The following is a 25,042-nucleotide window of genomic DNA, read 5'->3' on the forward strand; positions in this document are numbered from 1 at the left end:
GATATCTCAAGCCTGGCTACAGGGACTTCTTGTGGTCATGAAAAAAAAAGAAACCTGCCACCTGCATTCTTAAGAAGATCATGATGATACAAAGATTAAGTTTCTAAGGTTACAACATACTGAAGTGGAGGAATAGGATGCCCTTTCTTCTATTATGCAAATAAAGCTTTCTAGTACTTCATTGGTACAATAAAAGGGAAATTTACCCTAGGTAGAAGCCCACGTTAAAAATGATCCTGCAGATTCTGGGTTACCTGTAGTACCCCACGCCTTAAACTCCAGAAGAGAACAAGGCCAGAACATCTGATTAGCAAGCCTGCTAATACTTAACTGTTCCACAAGCACAGTTTCCCATAACTTCGAAGTTTTGAGAAAAGCAGATTTCATACCTGAAACCACCTTAATTTAAACGAAGTAGACACAAAAGCAGGACATCAGCAAAAAACCTTGTCTGACCAATAATCAGTCTAAGGCAGGTACTATAATCAGAAACAGATTATGTACATACCAGTTATGTCATGAACTGCTCACAACCTTGATGTAGGTTAAACAGCTGCTTCTGGATTTACTTAAGATCCCAGAATAGAAGCAAATGGAAAAGGAAAGTGATTTTTAGTTTCAGATAAAGTAAAAAATATTACAAACTTTTAGCTTTTATTGAAAATTAAATATATTAGCAAAAGCAAGATTTAAGAAATATTTTACAAATGATTTACATACAAGAAAGCCAGTATCAGACATATTCACAAATATGCAAACCTTTAATTACAAAAGTACCTATTGGCAGCATGATGCTAACCTTGCCACTGCAGTGTGCTCTACTATTGATATGAGTAAGGCATAGAACTCACATTTGCACCAACTTAACAAGTTCAAATAAAACTTTAAGCTTTTAAATCCTGGATGCACAATCCCCAATACACACACCCACAAACACTCTTAAGATTTCTTCTTCTAAGCTCTACAAACTAAGTGCGTACTCTGGAAGAACAGCCAGCCTGAAAAGCCCAGTAGAAATGTAACTGGTACTAGCATTTAGTTTTCAGTTTCCTCTTTAACATGTACAGGCCTAGGTATGTAAACCATATTCACAGTTTAAGAATTTTTAGACAGAAGTACCTTTTTTTTTTTTTTTTTTGCATTTGTTCCTTAAAATTGGCTCTCAGTTCAGCAAACAGTTCATAATGTCACCTGCTTTGTGATGCATACATTTACAAGATAACTTAAAAATCTGTACCATATTCATGGTCAAGATAATTCAACAAAAGTAGTAATACCCAACAGTGACATTCAATACTATATTTCAAATATCTGTGCAAACAGCAAAAGAACAGTTGTATGAGGCAAACATTTGCGAAACCTTTAATACCTCCTCAATGTTGTAAACTTGGACTGTCAGCCATAAGTCCTGCACTTTCCACAGCTTGAAAAAGTCAGTGGCTAAAATTATCAAGTTTCAAAAAGGTTCTTTTCTACATAGTGCAAATTTTAATGTAGATAACGTGAGAAACGTATCTAGCTGGATTGACTGTGCAACCATCAGTGGTCTTCTCTCTTAGATGAAGAAAGGGTGCATTCAAAGAACCACATGGTTTAGGAAGCTGGGAAGGTGGGGAGAAGAGAGAAAAAGCAGTTCCATTACACTTCTTAAACCAGTGCTAGATGTGCAAAGGCAGCAAAAATTCCAGCTGCTATTACAACCAGAACGGAGTAACTTTTGAGGAAGACCCGTGCAGTTAGTCATTTGGACTGGTCTCTAGAAAAATACGTGAGTATATGTTGGATTTTGATCAGGCGGTCTTTTAAAGACATCATGGATAGCACTGACAGCTGATATCTGGGATCTACTGGGAGAACAGCCAGAAGCCACCAACACCAAGCAGGACCATTGGGCATTGCCTAAAAATAAAAGATAAGTTGGTCACTCATAACCGATGTAGTGTTAAGTTAACCAACACAAAGTCACCAAAGGACAAAGTCTAGTTTAAGGTTTGATATTAACTGGAGAATTTCAGATCTATGAAAACAGAAGGGTTTTGAAGACATCTTCTCTGATCCCTCCCCATCTGAGAATTTAAATTAAGTTATGCCTAAACTGAGTTTGATAAAGCAGTTATTTTTAAGACAACAAAGGAAGCTCATAGCTTCCTTGGGAAAAGATGACTAACTATAGGACAGTCACCTAATAACAGATCTCCCTGACAAGAACTAAATCCACTACCTGTCATGTTGTTCTTGAGGCTTGAGTATTCTTGAAGCCTAATGTTTTCATTACAGTTGTCTTTGTTACATTTGGAGGACTCCTCTATCACCTCCCAATTCCACTCCCTTCTTATTAGTTCCCAGACAGAGCAGGATTACTCAATCAGTTTCTTCTAAATTAATAAAACATACTGTGGAACTCTTTCTTGTGCTTTATTCAATTCTCTAGACCAAGACTTAGATGTGATGCCCAGAATTGGACATACTACTACTCAGCAGAGGTCCTGTCACTGCAGAGAAGATTAATTACCTCAAATGACTTGCAAAAATACTGCTGGTAGTGGAACACTCCAGGATGACATTTCCGCTCTTGCATCTGGATCACAGTTGACACATTTGTGTTCTATTATAAACCTCAAGTACATACCCACAGTACTGGGTTAACTGCCCTGCCAGTTAACACTGGTTTTGCACACTTACTCCTCTTTCCTGGTATGCTATTTTAAATCTCTTTTTTTTTTAAATTAAATTGTTTAAAAATCACTTATGAATTCATGCACTGGCTTCCACGGCATCTACACTCCTCCCAGATCGGTTAATATAGTCTCATAGAAGTATGTACCAGATGGGTGAGGGACAGGCTAACATCCCACTTCATACACAATTCCACTTTGAAAACCAAATTTTACATATTTTTAAATGTTGCTTTTCTCCAGCCTCCACTCTCTCAGGATCTCACCAACTTTCATTAATTGTTTACAGTAACCATTAAAATAATAATGCTGCAGCTAGTTTCTTAAGGAACATTTGTCAAATCCTAGCAGCTGCAGGAGTACTAGCAGATGCATGGCGCTAGCTCAGGAAGGAGGAAGGTGTTATTTGTGATTACCTCTTTGCCAAATACTGCTGCCTGCGTATGTCACAGGGAAGAAACTAAAGGTTTTTTTTCCATTTGAATTCTATCACCTTTGCATAACCCAACAGCCTAAAATGCTACTGGAACTTAAAGTGTTCCAAGTTTACTAGATAGATCTCCACAGCAGCATACCATCCTTTCCTGAAAGAACTGTTGAACAGTGACAGAATTGCCTTTTGTTGCTCATCAGAAGAGAAACAAGATGCAAGCCTTATTGCCTTAGAAGTTGGGAATAAAGTGGGGGTTTTCTTTTAATATTTAGCAGCTGTTAACAGGGTTTTTATTTTTAGAAATAAGCACCTAATAATTGATATTAAATGATGCCTCACCTGTATATTTTCCTCCCTGTCAGGCATTGGCCCGAAGTGCTGAAGAATTTGAGTGCGAAATTTGTTTCTTAAGTTTTGGAACCAACTGCAGGCCTGATTGTAAACAAAATTGTGAAGCTCTCTCAGTTTCTTTAGTTCTTCTTCATCAGCAACCTATAGGAGGAATGTTATGAAGATATCATTAGAGATAAAGAAACAATTAAGGTGTTTGAGCTAAAATCAAGAAACATTCTATTTCAACTATATTTAGATGCATTTCTTGCATTCTCCTAAACCTTGACTGCTAATGACTGAATAGTAAAGAAGTCCCATGATATTTTTAAAAGTTATAGCTTCAAACTATGGCTCAAATAAACCCCACCAATTTTCTTTGTTCCTTTATAATAATAGAAAATTAAGCTAACTTCCATTTCTTCCACGTGTTGCCACTGAAACTTCCAGTGGTCTAGAGACCAAAAAATATGAAACAGAGCTCCTAAGAAAAAAATCAAGCAAAAATCTAGAGTTATTAATAGTAGTATTTAGACAGCATTCTGGGTACCTTAATATCTTCCAAATATTCGATGTCTGCTGTGTAATAACCATCTTTCATCCCTCTCCGTAAAACTCTGAATCTTTTTCCACCAACTGTATCAACAACAGACCGTCCATCAGGTAGAAAATGAACATTCCTAATTTGCAGCATGCATCCATGATCCGCAAAACTAGAAAAGAGACCTTGTCAGTAATGCACTTACACGCTTCTGGACACTTTTTATAATTGAAAAAAAAAAGAAAAAGTACAAGATGAGAAGAATTAGGATATAAACCTACCCATTTTGAGAATCACTTATACACATCCCAAACTGTTTAGTTCCAGTTTCCATACTTCTACGAATCATTAGTCGGTATCTTGGCTCAAACACATGCAGAGGGCAAGGCACAGTAGGATATGCCATAGTGCAAACGAACATTGGAACATTCTTGGTCAAGCTTCAAGAGAACATCAAAAAAAAAAGAGTGTCTTAAAAACCCAAGAAGAGAACTATGCCCAAACAATACATTTTTTTCAGAATGTTTGCAACATTTGAAGTCATAAAGCACTCTTCAAATTTCATGATAAGCATACTGTAATACCTTTCATAAGCAATAAAAAAAACACACTAAAGTGACTGAACAGCTATGTACTGATTAGAGTACATACTGGATAGTAACCCAGCCTCATAGTTGTTAAGCTAGCGAGTATCTAGTCAATAAATGAAGGGCTTTGTTTTGGAGGAAGTGGTGTTAGTCACTTTTTTTCTTTTTGTCTTAGTTTAAGCCACACAAGCCTTTATGCTCTCAGTCTTCCTGGAACTAGAAAGCTGTAGCAGTTACTACAAGAGTAGCTAGGTCACCATTTAGATTATTTTCAACAATGGACTCCACAAGATGCAACCCAGGGTATAATTTTTAGTTTGCAGTATGCCAAAGCAGGCCTGATTGAAAACCACAATATATTTTTCATGCTATTTTATCAAGTGTGTACAGTTGACAGTTGATACAAACAAGCTGTCATTAAAACATCACCAAGGCTTTAATACCTTTCAGACTACAAAATGTAATTCTAAATCCATGCTTTCTGTTACATAAATTGCATCTGACCTGTAGTTTTAAATAGTTTTCCAATATTCATGTCTACAGTACATGATGCTTTGTATATCTGAAGAACTCTGATACAGATAAACATCAAGATTACAAAAAAAATCCCAACAATTTCTTTTCAGCTCATCTATCTTTATACAACTAATGTCTATCATGAACTGCTTTGAAAGAAATTCAGGTATCTGAGACTGTGGCCAACTCAAGAGGACAATTCCATTAACAGCAGCAAAGCTAAAACTGAAGCTCCACAACGGTTCACAAAGGAAAAGAAACAGAAAGGCAAGCTATTTTGTGGAGAACCTCACATTGCTACCATCAGTGTGACTTTCCTTTTTACTTCCACAGGAGTTAAGAAACTGTTAATTTTCTGAAACACATATTTAAGACACAAAATTAGCATGTCTTTGTACTTCTTGCATCCATAATATGCCATTATTAATAACCACAAAAATAATAAAACACTTCTAAAAAGGATTTCCATACTAATTGTTCAGGTTTTCTAGATAAAAGACAGCAAAGCTTACTTTGAGTGTTCAGCGGTTTCTTCAGCATGAATCCGTTTTCTCTCATATAATTCATCAGATAAGTATTTCATTATTAATTCCTCCAGCAGCTCTGTGATGCTGTATTTTCTGCTTGCAAGGTACTGTAAGTAATTTAAAAAATATATTAATATTTCTTTTCATATATACCAAAAGGCTTGAGAAAATTAAGCATTTATTTAAAACCATGATATATAAAACATGCCATGAATTAGATTTAAACCCACTAAAGCTTACAGCTCTGAAGTTTTTTAACGCCTAATGGTACTCTAATATTTGAAAATGAGATTCTTCATTTTAGCATCTGACAACTCAAGTGTCTAACCCAGTTTGTATTTCTGTGCTTTTCAGGAGACAGAACTGATTTCCTAGATTATACAGACATATAATAAAGAAAGTGTATGGAAATCACAGAGAGGTTTTGCTGAATAGTTATTAAAGTTTACAAACAGGATTTAATTGCACCAATAAAGTGGATGGTAAGAGAAACACAACACATCTAAGACCCTGGGGCAAACCTAATCAACTTGTATTGACAAACTCTGTCTCAAGTTTTTCCTTTCTATTAGCTATCCATAACCCAAGTGAACTCAAGTTGTTTGGTTTACATGAAACAGCCTTTAAAATGATACAGTATTTGTATTTGTGAGCTCTACTCAGAAACAGTACCTCTTTCAAACTCTCCTTACAGAGTGGACACTGAGGAGAATGATCTAAACACCGCTGCAAGCAACCTTTGCAAAAAGTATGTCCACAAGGGGTTGTCACTGGCTCAAACAACAGCCTGAAATAAAGGTATTATAAGTTAAATACCATGGCAAGTGTGTATTTTGATTAAAAAGTCATTGATCAACCTCTTCAATTTTTACAACTAATTACGGATCAGAACAAAGCAGAGGAAAATTAGCCCCGTGTCTCCTTATTCTACTTTTCCCCCTATACTGCAGTTTATTTACATTTGGCACTGCACCACTCATTTTTATTTTTTTCTTCTAATGAATCTGGACATGTTTCAACACTCCAAACATCCCACTGTACAAAGATTTTGGTCTCACTACATAGAGATTCAGAATGTGTAAAATTAAGTGATTCTTTGAGGAGCTAAGTTGATTTATTAGCAGTATTATATAGTGGTAACATAACTATGGACAGTTTAGTATACACCAGAAGTTTTAAGGTATTTATCTGAAAACCAAGACAACTCAATAAGAGGTTTCAAATACATCAGCTACATTTAAGTAGACTAACATTCTGGAGTATCTGAATCTCCTAGACAAATATGAGGTTCACGTGCAGTCCTTTAAAGCATTAGTTTTCCCAAAATAAGTTAAATAGTTTTACTGACTGAAAAAAAAACCTTAACCCATTTAACCGCAAAACCCCCTACCCTTTTAAGGTTAACAATTAACAATACCAAGTTTAATTTAAAAGGCAACTTGATTAAAATCATGCTGTATTATATAGAACTATAGCAAGTGACACATTTAAATATACATTTAACTTCAGGGATACAGAGACTGAAAATTATTGATAGGTGATAGAACTCATCACAACTTGTAAGTACCTCAGTTTATATGTGTAATAGGTATGTGGCCAAGCATCTATCACAGAAATACTGAATCAAGAAGATCTTACCTCATACATAGAGAGCACTCAAAATCTGATACATCAATCAAATCCTCTGGAATTGTTCCAAAAGCCAGTTTCAAGTCCCTTTTTGTACTTTCTAAGGAAAAGCAATATAAAAATATTCCTTCAAAGAAAGGTACATCACAGTAAATTTAAATTTCAAAGTAAGTGACTGTTTACCTCCTTGCTTTTTGAGCTTGTTCCTTCCATCTTCGCATACAACTGTATCCTGTTCAGACAGGGAGAGCTTTCTTTTTAACAAAGCACCTTTTTCTTGACCAGAGAGAAGGGGTTCAGAAGACACTCTCTTTAAGCCATCTTCCTTGGCAAGGTTTTTTGTTGAGTTAAGAGCATGGGCAGACTGTGCACGATTTAAGCTTCCACTGACAGGCTCCAGCACATCTGATCCTCCTAAACTCTATAATGGAAAGACGAACTGAATTGTACTTAGAGAGTAACACAAATCTACATAAGATGTGAACATGGAAAGATACAGAAGCCAAACTGATATCCTCACTTAGTTCATTAGTTAATTAGAAAACATTGGTAAGTCAATGCAGTACTCAAATTTGCTTAGCATTAACAATTTAAAAACCATCATCTGCTTCAAAGAGAACAAACCTTGTATTTCTTTTGATTTTCAAGTGTCTAATATCAAATCTCAGTACTTTCTAGTAAGCAGTTCACTGGAATAAGCAGTCTAATACTCCAAATGAAAACACATTATGCCCAAACCACAATTCTTTCTTCCAATTTAGACAGTCACAGAAAGTCAGCATTTAGGATGACAAATAAGAATATCAGAACATCTGATGTTTGTGTATCAGCTTAAAAGTTATCCTATAGTTCTGGTTACCTGTTCAGGACAAAGCTCTAAGTTGCTGGAAGACTCAGTCACCTCAGAACCAAGTATAAGAGGTTTATTTCGAATATGTGGTAAATTCCAAGCAGGTTCCTTCAGACTCTCTCTTAACTTCTCTGGTGACAGGACATCACACAATGTCTAGAAAACAAACAGCTAAATGTTCATAATAATGAAAAGGATCTAGATATAGCTTTACTGCAAAATTGCATACATAAGAAGTAATTTACATGAGGGTATCTTTATTTATAAAGCTTTATTTAAGCTGAGAATGAGCAGAAGCCTACATATCTATCTATATGACTAAAATAAAATTTATCTAGAAGTCTTTTCGAATACAAGTGAATGAACTCTTCAAACACAGTTAGACATTATCAGTTCAGTATCAGGCAGCTCTTTCAACATAAATTTTGATTATCGAAGAAAAACTTTTGTGCTCTGGGCATGAAAGAGTTAAAATATTAAACTTGCCCACTTTTCAGTTTTTCCAGATTTTAATTTAGTAATTTCAAAAGCATATGTACTGTTAAGATGGACATGTTAAATGTGTACATTAGGACTATCTCTTCAATGTAGTATGATATATCTTGAAAGGAACTTAATCTGCCACTTCCTTTTATGTATTAAAGATTTTTAGATGCTCAAAGTCTACTATAATGGGAGCTTTATGAAAGAATCAAGTTAGAGACTGCAATCCAGTGTCATAAATAAAATTACCCTTTCCACTTCTAGCTTGGCTGGAAGAAAGTCCTCATCAAGGGCTAAGCACTGTAGAAACAGTTGTAAGGCATCACCTACAAAGCCAAAGTCTTGCAGCACTTTTGCTTTCCTGAAGTAGACCTGAAAAACACATACCATGAAGACATTTCTAAAGAGTATGCAGAACTGCAATATTCATCTTACAGCCATTACAACACAGGTAGAATCAGAACCCTCCATGACAATAGTAATGGAGCTTTCCAACAAACTACAGCTGTGCACAGTGTGGATGATCCCTATACCTTGCCTAACATACATCCCCTACAGAGCTTGAACATAGTCATGGGATAGGCTGGTGTTCTGTCTTCTTCCAGTTAACTTGTTTTGACTTACATCAAGGGTTCAAATCCTGACTAGTTTCAGCTGAATCACAAAAGGCCTTACCTTTCCCCTTCTGTGAGCCTTTGGAGGGGGAGAAGAAGAGGGACATAAAATGCAAAGCATTACATGACCTTTTACAGCGTCTTACAGCATCCCCTTTTTGACCTCTGTTTCATTAAAAGCTTTATGGTTCCAGCTTGAAGAAGGGTGACTACAAACAAAACAATCCACACTCCACACAACCATGCATCCCTTACATACTATCTTAATCTATATTCTTAGCACAGAACATCGCATTTTTGGAATTGTTTCTGCCAATTAGATTTTATTTTTGAACACAGCTAGGAAAAAAAAAAATCTGTATACAATTTCCTCTGAAAGAAAAAAAAAATTCCTCTTACAGACTGTTTTCCAACTTTCCTTATCCTCTAAGAATTGTTACAGGAATCCATCAAACCAAGCTCAGTTAAGCAAAGTGAGGTTTCTTTCCAAACATAAAGAAAAAAGCAGACAGTACTACCAACACTGGGAGGCACAAAGTAGGATGGAGAACACACGAGAAACCAAGACAGCAGCATTTCTCTCCCCTTGTGTGGCAAGATCTTGCTGCTCCTGCTGTACAGCAGGCAGCACTGCAATATGCAGTACCTCACAATTCTGAAGGCCACTGACTCCCCAGCTGCCTGCACTATTCACAAAGCTGTTCCCACTGAGTTTCTTTGGGCTTTTTGAACAAAAACTTTCCAAGCTGCACCAGCAAAGTGTACTTATTTAATAAAAATTAACAAACAAACCCCAAACCCTAGCAGTTACAGGTTACAACACCATAAACTATCACAACTCCAAGTACAGTCATCGAGTCTAAGCTGTCATACTCATCAGCAGCCAGTCTCATTTATGGAACGATCTTAAGATATCTGTTAGCATTTTGCATGTCTTACAAGATAGCATTTAAGGTAGCTGACCTAGCTTCTTAACTCAATACAAATATAATTTAAAATTAATTAATTTTACAGATAAAACCAGATACTGATAAATGAAGAGTTCATATCAACTTACCTCTGGCCAATTTGGCATTTTAGAAATAACAAAATTCAGATCTTCTATGGCTGTTTTATGTTCTTGGAGGCCAACATATGACTCAGCTCTGTAAATTCTTAGCATCAAGTCACTGGAGTCTGAAGAGAAAAATTAAGCAACACTCTTAATTCAGAAACTTGTAATTTTTAAATCAGATATGCTTTCATAGTGATATGTCACAATCACACTTTTTTGTACAATACCTTTGAAATTAACGGAGCACATTCCCACCCCCAGTGTTTCAGTAATAAAGGTGGCAGTAATTCTGGAGTCATGTCTTTCAAGCTAAAGATTGAATTTTACACCCTCTAATGCATCTTGTATCAACGAGAAAAATATTTTAAAAGATCCATCTGAGGCTGACAGAATAAAGTACTGCTCAATACTATTGTGACAACAAAATTTGAAGACTGTGTAGACTTTAGCTTTACACCTGTTCGAAGCCACAGAAATCTGGGAAATCACTGCATTTATATTAAAAAGTCAAAATATTACAAAGTTTGCTTTCAAAAGTTCAAGTTTTCCTTTAGACTGTCATTTGCGTTTATAATGCCCAAACTCTTTCAACTATGGTTGAAGATACAGATGCCGCCTGTGCAACAGTATCCCTCTGCTAAGTACCTGAAGTAGGCTTTATCACTATGTGGTATGAGACAGCCAACATCAGAAAGCCTTTAACATCAGCTGGCAGCCCTGTTGTAAGTGTACTAGTGAACTTCAGCAATGGGAAAACATTAGTATGTGTTCAGTAAAATTCTCATGTCCATCATACAACATTTTGCACTTTTAGTAAAGCAGCTTCTAAATGGGAAACACACCATCTCCGTGCCACTAAAACTATGTTTCTCATAACATAACTAATAGTAGTTGTTGCTTGGAAAAAATACCAGCACACTGATTTGTTCTTGATTTAGTTTTGTTAAAATACACCTGTGTTTTTTTCACTAAGTCAAACATTGGTCTACTATAAACAATCCTAAAATTAAAATTTCAAGGCCAAGTTGGATGAAGCCTTGCGTGGCATGCTTTAGTGTGAGGTGTCCCTGCCTGTGGCAGGGGGGTTGGAACTAGATAATCTTGAGGTCCTTTCCAACCCTAACTATTCTATGATTAAATAGTTCTTTAAGTTTGTTTCAATAAGGTTTTCTTGGGAGGGGATCATTTCAACTTGGTATTCTATCTTAGTCTATTCTAAATGCCTAGTTTAAATTTTTGTAAGTCTCAACATCAGCTTGTCTTAGATTTAAAAGCCAGGCTGATCAATGTTCTCATGTATTCCAATATACTGCTTTTAGATCCACAATGCTACATTACAAAAAGACCTTAATGAAAAAGAAAGACCTAAGAAAATCAAAACTCACAGATTTCACAGCTGAAACTAAAGCTTCTTCCCAGTTTGGGTTGTCTGCCTTTTGAGTTGACAGTTTCCCTTCAAATACAAATATTCCCAAACCCAGTTTGTTCAGTTTGTTATACTTTATGTTAGACATAATAAAATGTTTGTATTAGCAGAAGTCTGGGAAACTGTCTGTCTTACTTAAATACTAATTCTGCAAGCAGAACAATACTGAAGCCTGCTTTCCTGTGGCTTTGTGTTTTCTGAGTACTGTAGCCTGGTGCTCTGGTAAGGTGAGAGCTCAGATCAAATGCTTCATACCATTTTTGCTGTTGTATTTGACTCTGGTGTCCAGCAGAGCTAGTATCACACCAAATTCTTTCCTTCAGAAGTAGCAGTAAGTGCGGGTCTTTGTTCTCTGATAGGCTACCTATTTGCACATTATCAGAGGGAGCCCCTCTTTTTCAGACTTTCAAGTGTGTAGCATAACCTGAGGAACTCCAAGCCTCTTTTTCTAGGGGGAAGGTGAGGGGTAGCTTGAAGATAAAAATGTGAGTTCAGCTTTACAGCAGGTGGACATTTTGTCTACTTCTTTTTAAAACATAAAAACATAATTCCAATTTAACTGGAACAAAACAGACAGCTAAACCAAGGAGTTTAACTGGGACCCCACCTCTGCTGCTGAAAACACACAAAACACTGCCAATCAATGATCAATACATATAACAAATCAGATCTAAATATTTGCAAGACCAAAGGTGGCCAGTCACAAGTGGTGCTGCCCAGGGCTCATTATGGGGGCCAGCTCTGTTTAATATCCTCATGAATGAGCTGGATGAGGGGAAAAAGTGTACCCTCAGTAAGTTTGCAGACAACACCAAGCTGCACAGGACGGTTGATCTGCTTGATAGGAAGGCTCTACAGACAGATCCAGACAGGCTGGATATATGGTCCAAGGCCAGCTGTATCAGGTTCAACAAGGCAAAGTGCAGGGTCCTGCACGTGGCTTAAAACAACTCCATGCAATGCTGCAGTCTTGGGGAAGAGTGGCTGGAAGGCTGCTCAGCAGAAAAAGACCCAGGGGTGTTGGTCGACAGCTGCCGAACATGAGCCAGCTTGTGCCCAGGTGGCCAAGAAGGCCAGCAGCATCCTGGCCTGTAACATCAACAGTGTAGCCAGCAGGGCCAGGGCAGTGATCATCCCCCTGTACTGGGCACTGGTGAGGACACATCTCAAATCCTGTGTTCAGTGCTGGGCCCTTCACTGCAAGAGAGACATTGAGATGCTGGAGCAGGTCAGAAAAGGGTAACAAAGCTGGTGAAGGGTCTAGAGCACAAGTCTGATGAGGAACAGCTGAGGGAACTGGGGTTGCTTATCCTGAAGAAAAGGAGGCTCAGGGGAGACCTTATTGCTCTCTCTACAACTACCCGAATTCAGGTTGTAGTGGGGTGGGGGTTGGTCTCTTCTCCCAAGCACAGGACATGTGGAAATGGCCTCAAGTTGCACTAGGGGAGGTTTAGGTTGGATATTAGGAAAAACTTCCCAGAAAGGGTTGTCAACCATTGGAACAGGCTGCCCAAGGAAGTGGCTGAGTCACCATCCCTGGAGGTATTTAGGAGACATAGATGTGGCACTCTGGAACATGGTTTAGTGGTGGGCTTGGCAGTGCTAGGTTAACAGTTTGACTCCATGATCTTAAAGGTATTTTCCAACCTAAACAACTCTATGATTCTATCTAAATTTGTATGTCAAATTTGGTAACCATAATTTAATTTCTAGGCTGTGCAATTGTACAAACATAATTTTACAATGTTTCAGCATATATTTAAATATTTGCCACCTAAAGGGAAGATGCAAAGCTATTTCAAATCCTTAGACAAGAGACTAAGCAGAGCAGGAACACAATTTGTGCTCAGATTTTACATTTGGTAACCCAATATATTGTAAATAAAGAAATAACTCACTTATAGCATATACAAACCCAAATGATTTTAATAAGAAAGACATCAAGTACTGTAAGTGCAGAATTGCGTGTACAAGGTAATAGGGAAGTATACAATGGTGTACACAGAAAACCCCACTCAATATGCATTCTTTTTTTTATATTACTCCAATAGCATCTGCTTCAGGCTACTGTCAACACAAGCATACCAATAAATGGACCATCTCTGCTCTGATCCTGCATGCTTTTTAAATGGTTCATTATAAAATATCAAATTCTTCAAAATAAATGCGCATCATAATGCAGAGAAACTTTAGGACACAGTATTCACTAATACAGTACTATAGGGTCACCCCAACAATCAGGGGTTGGAACACAAAACTCCTGAGAAGAGGCTGTGAGAACTGGGCTTGTTTAGTGGAAAACTATTCCCAAACGCCTTGGGAGAACCCAACAGCCTTCCACAATCCGAGAAGAGGCCACCTAGAAGACTCTACTTTAGTGCACAGGAGAACAAGAAGAGACAGCGTGATGAAGAGAAGTTCAGACTTGAAATCAGGAGAAAGCTTTTCACTATGAGGATAATTAATCTTTGAGCAGGTTGCTCAGAGAGGCTGTGGAATCTTCATCCTTATAGGTTTTCGTAATTCAGCAGCACAAAAGCTTAGGCAAACTGCTCTGCATTCAACGTTTATTCTGCTTCAACAAGGAGATCGATTGGTCAACAGACCTCCAGAAACCCACTCCAGCGAGAACAAGTCTGTGATTCATACCAAATTCAAGTATATTAGCTGTGTGTTTCAGGATACTTGATTAAAGACAAGCTGCACTTGTATTTTAATCAAACAGACTTCATTTAACTGAACTATTTTATGTCAGCCTCTGGAAGCAGTATATTAACCATATGAATGTTAACAATCCTCACACTTTTCAAAAGTCACTTTTGCACCATAGCAAATACTTCCCTTTCGGATGTTTCAAGAAATGTAAGCAAGTTATAAAAAGATGCCATTTCAGTAGAGGCTTCATGCCAATGTCTTATTTAGGACACCAGATTTACATTGTTAACTATCAGCATTATAAAGAAACAGAGATGAACACTGCGGAAACACTGAAACAGAACATAAATTATTTTAAACATGAATACATTTCTTATGCTACAGCTCTTCCACCTTTAAATGTTTTCAAGATTCAGGTTTTGGAGGAAGATATAAAGCATACCACCAGGTATTAATTAGTGCTCCCCTGGTCTGAAATCACTTGATTGCGAGTTGTTCGTAATTGTAAGCTCACAGCTCTAAATTCACATTTAATGTATGTCTGCATTCTGATTCACTAAGTTCTTTAGTATCTTTACGAGAATACTTTGAAAATTGATAGTTCTCAGGACTGGAGACACAAAACAGTTGTGCAAAGGATCTTAAACTGAGCTTCTACCACTTAATTCTAGCACATATACTGAATCCGAGTAATAAAATTTTGGATAAGCATCATATCTGGTCACTATTCTCAAATTTTCAAGTAATTTTAAAGTTTAATTTAAAATTTAATTTTAAAAATTTCAGAACTAGCTTTAAAAAAAATCAAAATCCTTTCTTTGTAGCCATCCAAATGGTATTGCTAATTCCACAGAAGATTAATAAAAGACTGTAGAATTAATTTTATCTTTTATTCTTTCAAAGCAATCTTGAAATGTGAAACAGGACCCCTGTAAACATTTGTGATCAAGAATGGATTCATCAGTTTGTATCCTAAAGGCCACTGAAGTTTTGACTCCATTTCTTTGTGACCTATATGAGTCAATACTGTACTTCAGGACACACAACTGCTTCTTTCACTTCCCAGATTTAAAACAGAGCAGCCACTTTCTCTGGTCATATCCTACACTGTGTAAATGCCTTGGCAAATAACGTAGCATTGAAGGCCATAACTGAACCGCTTTAAAATAGGTTGCCAAAAGGCTTATAAAAAGTATCTAAGATTTAATCCCACCTACACTAAAACCAGTTTATTATGGAACTAGTTATAACGTATCTCGCCAGAACAGATCAGAAGGATTAGACTTATGCAAGCTTTTGTTTCTCTCCCCGCTGCAGAAAACTGTACAAACGTAACACGCTTGATCTGTGAAAATATTAATTCCCAAGTTTCTGAAGCAAATTCCAAGTTTCAGAAGCAAAAGGACACAAACGCAAACGGAGCCTTACAGGTTACCAGGTGTTAAATTCCATAGTCAAATACAAACAACAAAGGAATGTGCCACTGGATCCACCTAGGTGTACCAACCATGCAAATTTTACTCCCTCTACAAAGCCTGAACTCTGAAAACCAGACTGTATCTCAAGCGCTCAAGGTACCAGGCTTGCGACTGACACAGGACGGCCCGAAAGCGCGGCTCTACCTCTCGCCTTTGTACCGTCTCTCAAGGCTATATTATAAAACTCCAACCACACCCACCCATGATGTCACTGACATTACACAACCTGTCCCCCTCCATGCCTGTCTGCTTATGCAACTGGGCCCGGCCTGCTGGGAATTGTCTTGGTGACACTTAAGACTGAAAATAGGTCTCTCTCAGGAAACAAGGTTAAATACAGCAAGAGATTTTCTCTTGTCTGTGCGCAGCGATTACTAAACACAAGACAAAACAAAGCCCACAAACTCTCCTGAAAACAAGTCTCACGAAAGCATGTGGGAGGGGAAACTAGAAAAAGAACATGAAGAATCCGTGTTGCACCTTCCTCCAACACCTCTGGAAGCATACCCCACTACCAGGCTTGACGCTCAGCTGAGCTCCGAACAGCCTCGCGTCCTGCCATCGGTCCCTCCTCCACTCCGCCAGACTATGGAGGGAGGTCCGTTAAATCCTCTCAAACTCGAGAAAACTTCGGATGTTCTTTATAGTCTGTTTCGATCGCGGACAGCCTCAACAGGAGAGAGGGGCTGAAAGGCGGGAAGCAAACACACACCTGCCTAACCCCACCACACTTGGAGGCCCCCCGAGCCAGCCGTGCCTCGCCATCAGCTCACCACGGTCCTGCCGGAGCTGAGGCGGGGAGCGGGACGGGAGCCAGCGGGGCAGGCAGAGGGAGAGCCTGCTCCGCACAAGCCTTACCTGCTCGTAGGGCCTGACTGGCGGCGCCCAGAGCCTCTCGGAAGCGGCCCTGGGACAGCAGCTCCTCTAGCCGGCGTCCGGTCCTCGCTCTCTCGCACTCGCCCGGGAACCACTTCTCCGCGAGCCGGTTGAGGACGACACTGGTCCGCAGCGGGGCCGCGCCCGTGCTGGTGCCCCCCGCCGGCAGCAGCCAGTCCCGGCAGCGGCGGCAGCGGGCCCGCAGCTCCCTCCGGAGACAGCGGCGGCAGTAGGTGTGCCCGCACGGGACGGTGACCGGCTCGCTCAGGAACCTGCCGCAGCCGCAGCAGCGCAGCGGCCCGTCGGCCGCGATCCCGCTCTCCGCTGCGGCCCTGTGGCCCCTTCCCCAGCCCAGTCCCTGCCGCAGGCGGTAGTTCAGTACCAAGCACTCCACGAGGGTCCCGAGGCGCTGGGGTCCGGCGAGGGGCCCGAGGCACAGCGGAGCCAGCGACGCGCCCACCACTTCCTTCAGGCAGCTCCCGGGCACCAGCCTCTCGCCCAGCCGCGGCGGCAACTCCCGCGCTCCACCCGCCTCCTCTCCTGGGGTCCCGCTACCGCCCGGCTCCGGCGACATGTCCGAGCCCACGGCCACGGGAGAGAACGCCATCGGCTGCCCGGCGAGGGGGTGTGGCGCTGCTGCTCCAGCCGCCGGGCTCGGCTCCGCGCTGAGGCACTGACGGCACAGGGCGGGGGAAGACGAGGAGGAGGAAGCACGGCACCCCCGTGAGGGGGGGAGGGGGGGGGGGGGGGGTGTCACGTGCGCGCCCCCGCGCGCGCGCGTCCCGAGGCCACGGTCCCCCCCACCCCGCGAGCACGGCGGCGGCGCGCAGCCCCCCTTTCAAACCTCTCAGCCGCGCCGGCTTACATAAAACGCCGCGTCAGCTGACCGCCGCGCGGGCCCGCCATTGGCTGCGGGTGGCGGCGCCGGGAGGGAGGCGGGGCCGCAACATGGAGGGAGGTTACAAAACACCGCTCCACGCGCGCGCCCCGCACTGGGGCGGGGTTGGCGCCGGGCGGCCGGGGACCGAGTCACGTGGGGTGAGGAGGGGAGGGTCCGTGTGCAGGGGGTGCTGTGCCGCGCGCGGTGAGAGGGACGGGGTCCCGGTGGGCTCCCGGGAGCAGTGCCGCTCTGGTGAGGGCGGCTGCCAGGGTCGGGAGTCAGCGGCGCTGCTGGGGCTGGGTGGCGGGCAGGAAGCGGGGGAAGCTGCCCGGCGCGGAGGGGTGGAGCCGCCGGGGCGGGGTTGCGGGTCTCCAGCGGGTCACCGGGGGGGGGCGGGCGGGCGGGCTGCAGCTGTGCGGCACCGGGGGAGTCGCTGGCGGGTGCTGCGGGGCAGCCCGTGCGTGGACGCCTGCTGTCTGTTTCGCAGCGGCTGGTGCTCGCACTCCAGCCGCCTGGGCTGGCTCCTTGTCTTTCTCTGTTAAAGAGTTTTAATGGAGGACGCGATAAGGTGAAAGTTACGAGGCAGAAGCTCGTTGTCCGTATGATTTGTGTATTTACCCCTCGTCTCGACCGTTTCCAGCACTTTGTGTAGCGTCCCCGTGGGATGGGCTCGGATCCTTTCATTCTGCAAACCCGTGTGCATCTGCCGTTACAGCTGGTTGGTTCAGTAAACTCTCTTTTCCGCGAGTGTAAAATAGCAAATCCAGCGCCTCTGGGGAAGTACCAGACTTACTGGACCTAAAATAGTACAGTACATTTTGGTAGGGAAACGTTTAGGGTTTCCAGATGTATGTCAGCTTAAATGAATGCTTGAAGTCTCTTGCATGAGTGTTACTATATTTACAGTAGCTTTTTTTTTTTTTTTTTTTTTGTTAGAAGCTCTCATAAATCCAAAAATCTCAGGTAAATATACCAGTTCCTCTAAAACCTTCCAGGCAAAGCTTACACATCAGGAAAATTAATTTATGGCCTTATGAAAGGAAAGATTGGTCTTCAGCTGTATTTTGCATACAGTGGGCTGGAGGATTATACTGAAGATGCTGTCTGGATTTATGTCTAGGTGGTTTGCCTGAACTCAGCCACCCTATACTGCATCTTTTGCCTTTCCGTTGTCTTTCATGTTCCTAAAGTCGAAGAAATAAAGGTGTTCCGATGATTGAAGTATGTGAGAGAACATGGGTATGTTTTAAGCATGGATAAGAAAGGTAATTAATTTCAAAAAGTGAAGTGAGTTAAGTGACAGACTAAGGAAAGATCAAAGAAATGCCTTTAGTGTGAGCTTGAATGGCAGCAGGATGAGGTAAAGTGCTTTGAATTATTATGAATAGTTTTAATGGGTTATGAATTTTGTTTCAGGTGTCTCAGGTGTGAGTTGGCCCTTCACAAAGTGTAGGGAGATAAGCAGAGAATTTAGATAGAAGTAAAACTGAAAGAAGTACTGTGGACAGTCATTAAAGGGAATGGGAGTTCACTATGCCTTTTAGATTAGGTTACGTGTGGAAATGGAGAAGAAAAATAAACTAGGACAAAGTTCAAGGGCTTGTGGGACTTCCTTCGAACACTGGAGTTAGGATTCTGAGGTTGTCCTTTAGGAGCAATTAAGATCTAGAAGAAATGAAAACCTCTTTCTTTCCACTATTGCCACTTCCAATGATTCCTTTGCAAGTTCATATGTTAGCATTCATACTGACAATTCTAGCAATTTTGTCAGCTGCAGTCAGCTATTTTTCATAATTCCCCATGTATGGGAACAAAGTACTCATGGCATTGCCAGCCTTGGGGGCTTGGATCAAAAGAGTTGATTTTTTTCCCATCTTTTACTTCAAAACAACTAAAAACAGTGAAAGGGAGTTGGAGTAGGATGGATGAGTAGATGAATAGGGAGCCTGACATCTTACACTGCTCCCACCAGTTGTAGAAATCTTAGTACATTTGTTCAGAGCTTGCACTTTCTGCTAGCAGTACTTACTGTCACAGTAACCCCTCTCTGTCTCCTGATACTTGTGATACATGCTGTTCTCTATTCATAGTCACCCTTACTGTCTTAAGTCTCTCCTGGACACTCAGGGCTTCCGTGCGACAAGGGAAAAAGTAAATTTTTCAGGTTTAGATAGAAAAAAGATTTATTTTTGCCTAAGTTTGTTCTTTGTGGTTGTAGAAAGTTGTTGGAAATTAATTAAAGAAACGGGCTTCAAATTTGATATAAAAATGTGTGTCAGCAGTATGCTGCAAGAATACAGGGAATCCTCTGGCTATCAAGTAATTTTGGAGCCTGGCATACTATGGGTGGGTTCAGGAGGAGAATGTGGAGATTCCAGAGAATTCAAAAGATCCATTGCATAAAATCACTTTTGTGTCGGGAAGTCCCCGAGACATAGATTTCTGGAATATCAGAGATTGTGTTGGGGGAAATCTGATCATTCACCTCATCCTTATTCTCTACACTTTCATTTTTATCATGATTGGAAACAGGGTACTGGGCTGAGTTGGACTTTGTTATTACCCAGTGTGGTCATTCTTACATCTTTAAACTACAGCTGATTTTTAAAAGCTTTGTTTTTTGTTGTATTATTTAACCTTTGGCATATTAAACTGAACAAGAAAAAAACTGATTTTCTAATCTTTCACTGAGTTACTGATAGGATGTGATAGTTATGTAAGAGAGGAAAAGAGAAACATGCGACTTATTACTAGATTAGATAACACACATGGCTCCACCACCACTCCATTAAAAATAGCATGCACACAAAAATCTGGGGTTTTTTGGTTTTATGTTTTTTTTTTTTCCTCGTGTAGGGTCAGAGGAATGATACTTGAAACCAAAATTAAACCATGGCATTGTACTTTTCACATGGGCCATTCGAAGAAACACTTCAGGGATTGTCTTTTCCATTTGCCTACAACTGCTGATGTAAGTCTTGGTCATCCCCATTCAGAAAGGTACCTACAAAGGACTGTGCTTTCAGTACAGTGAGGTAGAAGTACATTGCTTTCTTACAGTTTGTAAGCCATCACTCAGACGTTTCTATAAGCAATTCCTTGTACAGGTAGAGTGTGCAACCCCATTAAACATGACAATAAAATAATAGAATCATAGAATGGTTTGGGTTGGAAGAGACCTTGTAGATCACCTAATTCCACCCTCCTGCCACAGACAGGGACACATTTCCCTAGACCAGGTTACTTGAAGCCACATCCAGTCTGGCCTTGAGCACTTTAAAATAGTGGTTTAAGTTGATACTTGACCATATGTGCAATTATGCTGAATTAAGAACTTCAAAAATCGACAGGAGTAACAAAATGAAGCAAAACTGACCCCAGTTAAAGCAAGGGCAGTGGCAGGTGGTGGACCTAAAATTAGGTATGTTCTGGAAATCTGGATGTGTGCCCCTTTTTTTGCAGTCTTGGTACGTATCCCAAGTGGTTAACCCAAGGAAGGCAGTTACAATCTAAGACAAATGTGGTAATAGCTTTCTGGCTGTTTCCCCCTTATTTCTTTGAAAGTAGCCAGCTAACTAGCTAGCTGTTGTCACTTTTTGCCAAAGTATGTGTAGCAAAGGCAAAATAAAATGGAGAAAGATTAGATTAGGCAAATAAGAGTCATATGCTTTAAAAAAAAAACAATTCCTCAATGGCTTTTGAAGGCCTTAGCTGCTGATGTTTGAGTCACTTCAGCTCTGGCTAGGAATTAATGAATGCTCAGAACCAACTTGGTTTGGTTTTGTTTCAGTTTGTTCTTTGTTGCTAAGTAGACTTCTGGGGCTTCAGTGATATAGTTCTGGCAGGCAAATTTTTAAATGGAAAAACACTCAGCATCACTGCAGGAAAACAAATGCTAACCTTTGTGCAACAGCGTTGGGTAGAAGTTGGCTTTGAGGAGTATTTTTTTTTTCAGGGACAAGAGGCCACAAAGCTGCATTTGCAGCTTGGGCTTGGTGGTTAGGGTGAGCTGAACAGGGCTAGGCTGCTGCTGCTTTCTCTGGCATTTCTGTACAGCACAGCAGTATGGGGTTTAGTGGATCTTAATTCCCTTTGAGAAAATTTGGGTGCTCAGTACTTTTGAAATAAGTCCCTTAGTAAGTTATTTAATTACGCTTAGTAATTATGTATGCACTGGTGAGTATAAGAGCCTCCACCAAACAACTACACATGGGATAAACAGTTAACTACATGTTAGAAAGATAAGTATCTCATTAAAAATAAAAAGGGAGGCAGAACATAATAGGATCTAAAATACTTAACCAGGTAGAGTAAAGACAGAGAGAGTTTATTGGCTAGATCCAATAAAGGACTTAAGTACCTAAAGCAGGATTTAGGGAGAATTCAGGTCCCTAAGTCAAAAAATGCGATCCAAGAAATCTTGCACAGCTGTTACCTAACTTAGGAGATGCCTAAAATCAGAAGGCTTTTCCCTGATTTTACTTTCTATCTCTGCAGTGTCTAGGATTTTACTTCTGTGCACATTCAGAAGTGCGTTCTGTGCACGTTCTGTGCTAGAGCAGTTTAGCATCTATTTCCCATTCAGCTATTTACAATTCTCAGCTTAAGTGTTAACGGCTCTGTTTTGTCAGGACATGGCAAGCAGACATATTCAGAGAGTCTGAATTTGGCTGCTTGCTTTTAATGTGAAGGATGGGGGCATTGAGTAACCTTTTATTTAACAACCTGTTAGGTTACTGATACAAGAGTTGGAAGATTCAGTTTTGTTCTAAGAATGTTCAAAGGCATCTCCTTCCTCCAAGTAATCCATCTTAAAGAGTGACTGCACGAATTTAAATTGTCTTGGGAGCATGAATTAGAGATGAGGATGTGTCACTCCCTACTAAATGCCCTATTTCTTGGGCTAAATCTCACGCTGCTTCTGTGCCTATGGACTACAGAATTCTTTGCTTCAGTAGCACTTTAACAGGAATGGAGCAGAGCTGTCATTATTTCCAGTAGCCCATTTTCTTCCTGGGTAGGATCACTTTTCTGCCATATGTTGACTTGAATCTTTTTTGTTTAATGGGGATACACAGCAACAATGGGCTGCTATATGCAAGGCATTTGTTTTCTCGCTACCTTCTGTTATCCTGGCAGTGATATAACAGAATATGGCAAGCCCTGCTCCATGTTTTTTCAACAGAATGGCAGTTGGATCCTGCAGTTAAGAAAGTACTCTGGCCTGTGAATTGTAAGCACCTGTATTGTCTGTGTCTTGGCCTGAGTTAAGTTTCTAAGGAGTTGGCAATAACACTGCTGCATTTTTTGCAGACTAGCATTAAGCAACCATGATGCCTCAGGGCAGTACCAAACTTCTTCATACATACTGTATAGCATATGTGTGTATTTCATGTGGGCTTCTGGATCTTTTGTTGGGAAAGGAAAAACAGAAAACTGAAAAACAGTTTGCAGTCACATAATTTTAGGTGTCCAGTTAACTTGCTTATTTGCTTGTACCAGGTTTGAATGTATTCCCTTCTAAAATTATATATGGTTTTTACAGTATTGGCATGTTTGAATACATATGGGTATGTTTGTATGGATATTGATATCAACTGCCATTGATAAGTGGGGTTTGGTAAATCTGGCAATTATACTTTGAAGTTGTGGAAATACTTTCACTATCCTGGGAACACCAGTAAGTGGAATCACTTACTTCCCTGTTTTCATGTTCACTGTATTTTTTTCTTTTCCCATATATGATGATATGTAGTTGTTCATTCCAAAAGATACAGCTGAATGTTTCTATGTGTGCAGAGCAACAAACTTGAAAAGTTTTAAACAACCTTCTAAAAGGTTTTATTTTAAATTTCTCCAGTTTAAAAAAGTAATTTAGCTCTGGATATGACATGAGTCATATTTGTCTTTTCTTTAGGAAGAAAACCCTTGGACTGATTGGGCTCCTTCCTTCTGCCATTATTGCCTGGTAGGAGAGTCACATACAATCTGCAGATTTATAAAAATAGCTAAGTATTCAGTGGGATATTTGCTCCTATTAATATATGTTGTAATTATTCAAATAATAATGCATTAGAGTGTGAAATATAAAGTTTAAAGAGATAGCTCTGAATAATTTATTCTTGAAGTTAAAACTTTTAGTGCAGGACTGTAACTGAATAATGAACAAAAAGCAGAATAGCAGCTAAAGAAGCGCTAAAAAGACTTTAATTAAACGAGGACTTTTTTTTTTCCAATGAAAGTTACTCACTAAAAAAGGGGGAAAAAAGCAAGTCAGTCAGTGTTCTTTTCAGTTTATCAGGATGTTTTCCTTCAGCTGAAAGTTGGTGGCTAACAATTGTGTTGCATATACTAATTTTTTTTTTCCTGGGTGTTAATGTATTCACATTAAAGAACAAGCTGACTATTTTTAAAGGAATGTATAGCAAAAGTAAAAGATAATGATTGGCATGTGTTCTCTGTTCTTGGTTGAAGTTTAAAGAACAATTTATTTTGGTATCTGTTTTATATTCACTAATATTTTCTAATATGCTTGCTGATATATATATTCTCTATTATATCGCTTGCTATCAAGTTGGATGTTTTGCATCTACTTATGATCATCTTCTGATATAAATTATATTGAGATGTTTAGTTTTGAATATATTTTGCCATATAGACTTCTTTTAAAATTTGTAATAATTGTCACTGTTCACTCTTATAAAATTTAAGAAAAGGGAGAAACAATTACAGGCATTATACCATATGTGCGTTAAAAGTCTGCATGTGTTGTAAACCCAAATCTTATACCAATGGAGAAGGGAAGAAAGAAAGCTTATTGTGCTTAATATCTAGCCTCTTGCAAAAAAACGACGTTATTTTCTGTGTAGTCACTAATAAAAGTGGACTTAAATTTAGAGTTTTAGTCAATAAAAATGCATTTTAAGAAACACATAGAAATCAGAAAAGACTTCATGACCTGCTTATAGTGGTAAGTGAATAAAAAAAAAATGATTTGTTACTACTGGACTGGACTTCAGGCTGGAGTGGGGTATCATGCTGTTCACAATCAGTCAGGTACCTTTGCATATAACCAGACAGTATATGTCAGTGCTACTAGTACTAGATAAATCACTGAGTTTCCAGCTAGTTAATGATAAAGTTACTAGTCTTGAAAAATTCAAAAGGAGTTGATATAGCTAAAAATTTGGTTTTACTTACTCTTCTTAGATTGACTCTTCAGGATCGGAGAAGCAACAGCTCCTTGTCTTAAGCATTTCTCATTCATAGAGTTCCATAGAGTTTTCATGTTTCTTTCTTATATAATGAGCCTTCAGAGATTTTAGAGTGCTAGGCAATTATTTCCCATCAGTGAGAACAGACAATATATGAATTTTCTTCAAAGATTATGAATGTGTAAATGTAGTGTTACGTGAAGAAAGTCTGACCTGAGCAAAAAGTGACTACTTTAAATTTTACCAAGGTGGCAGAAAACATTTATTTAATTAA

The 25,042-nt window shown here is 39.8% G+C and overlaps 2 protein-coding genes across 2 annotated transcripts in view; one reads left to right on the forward strand and one right to left on the reverse strand.

Annotated features, from left to right (window-relative positions):
- Positions 1–623: 623 nt before the first annotated feature.
- Positions 624–17,390, reverse strand: LONRF1 (LON peptidase N-terminal domain and ring finger 1). The gene is made up of 12 exons (XM_057420385.1): positions 16,657–17,390; positions 10,243–10,361; positions 8,821–8,943; positions 8,098–8,244; positions 7,422–7,659; positions 7,248–7,338; positions 6,282–6,396; positions 5,595–5,716; positions 4,261–4,419; positions 3,989–4,151; positions 3,448–3,600; positions 624–1,899 (listed from the first exon to the last, which is right to left on the reverse strand). The coding sequence occupies exons 1-12, from the start codon at positions 17,279–17,281 to the stop codon at positions 1,741–1,743; spliced, it is 2,214 nt and encodes a 737-aa protein (XP_057276368.1). The 5' UTR covers positions 17,282–17,390; the 3' UTR covers positions 624–1,740.
- A 234-nt stretch (positions 17,391–17,624) lies between these two features.
- TRMT9B (tRNA methyltransferase 9B (putative)) overlaps positions 17,625–25,042 on the forward strand; it is a 109,154-nt gene continuing 101,736 nt past the window's right edge. The window contains exons 1-2 of the mRNA XM_057420263.1: positions 17,625–17,712; positions 23,472–23,522. The gene's annotated coding sequence lies outside the window, so the exon portion shown is untranslated. The remainder of the gene's footprint in view (positions 17,713–23,471; positions 23,523–25,042) is intronic.

This window comes from Pezoporus wallicus, unplaced genomic scaffold (assembly GCF_028554395.1).
Source record: "Pezoporus wallicus isolate ANWC-B61680 ecotype Strahan unplaced genomic scaffold, APGP_CSIRO_Pwel_v1 contig_5552, whole genome shotgun sequence".
In the NCBI taxonomy this organism is placed as follows: Eukaryota; Metazoa; Chordata; class Aves; order Psittaciformes; family Psittacidae; genus Pezoporus; species Pezoporus wallicus.

What these genes read in the sequence shown, in the direction of transcription:
- LONRF1 (XM_057420385.1), bottom strand. Translation starts at nt 17,281, where the DNA reads ATGGCGTTCTCTCCCGTGGCCGTGGGCTCGGACATGTCGCCGGAGCCG. An exon ending in CCAAGCTAGAAGTGGAAAGG is followed by an intron (nt 8,245 to 8,820) that starts GTAATTTTATTT and finishes TTTGTTTTCTAG; the next exon opens with ACATTGTGTGATGTCCTGTC. An exon ending in GAGTGCTCTCTATGTATGAG is followed by an intron (nt 6,397 to 7,247) that starts GTAAGATCTTCT and finishes CCTTTATTTCAG; the next exon opens with GCTGTTGTTTGAGCCAGTGA.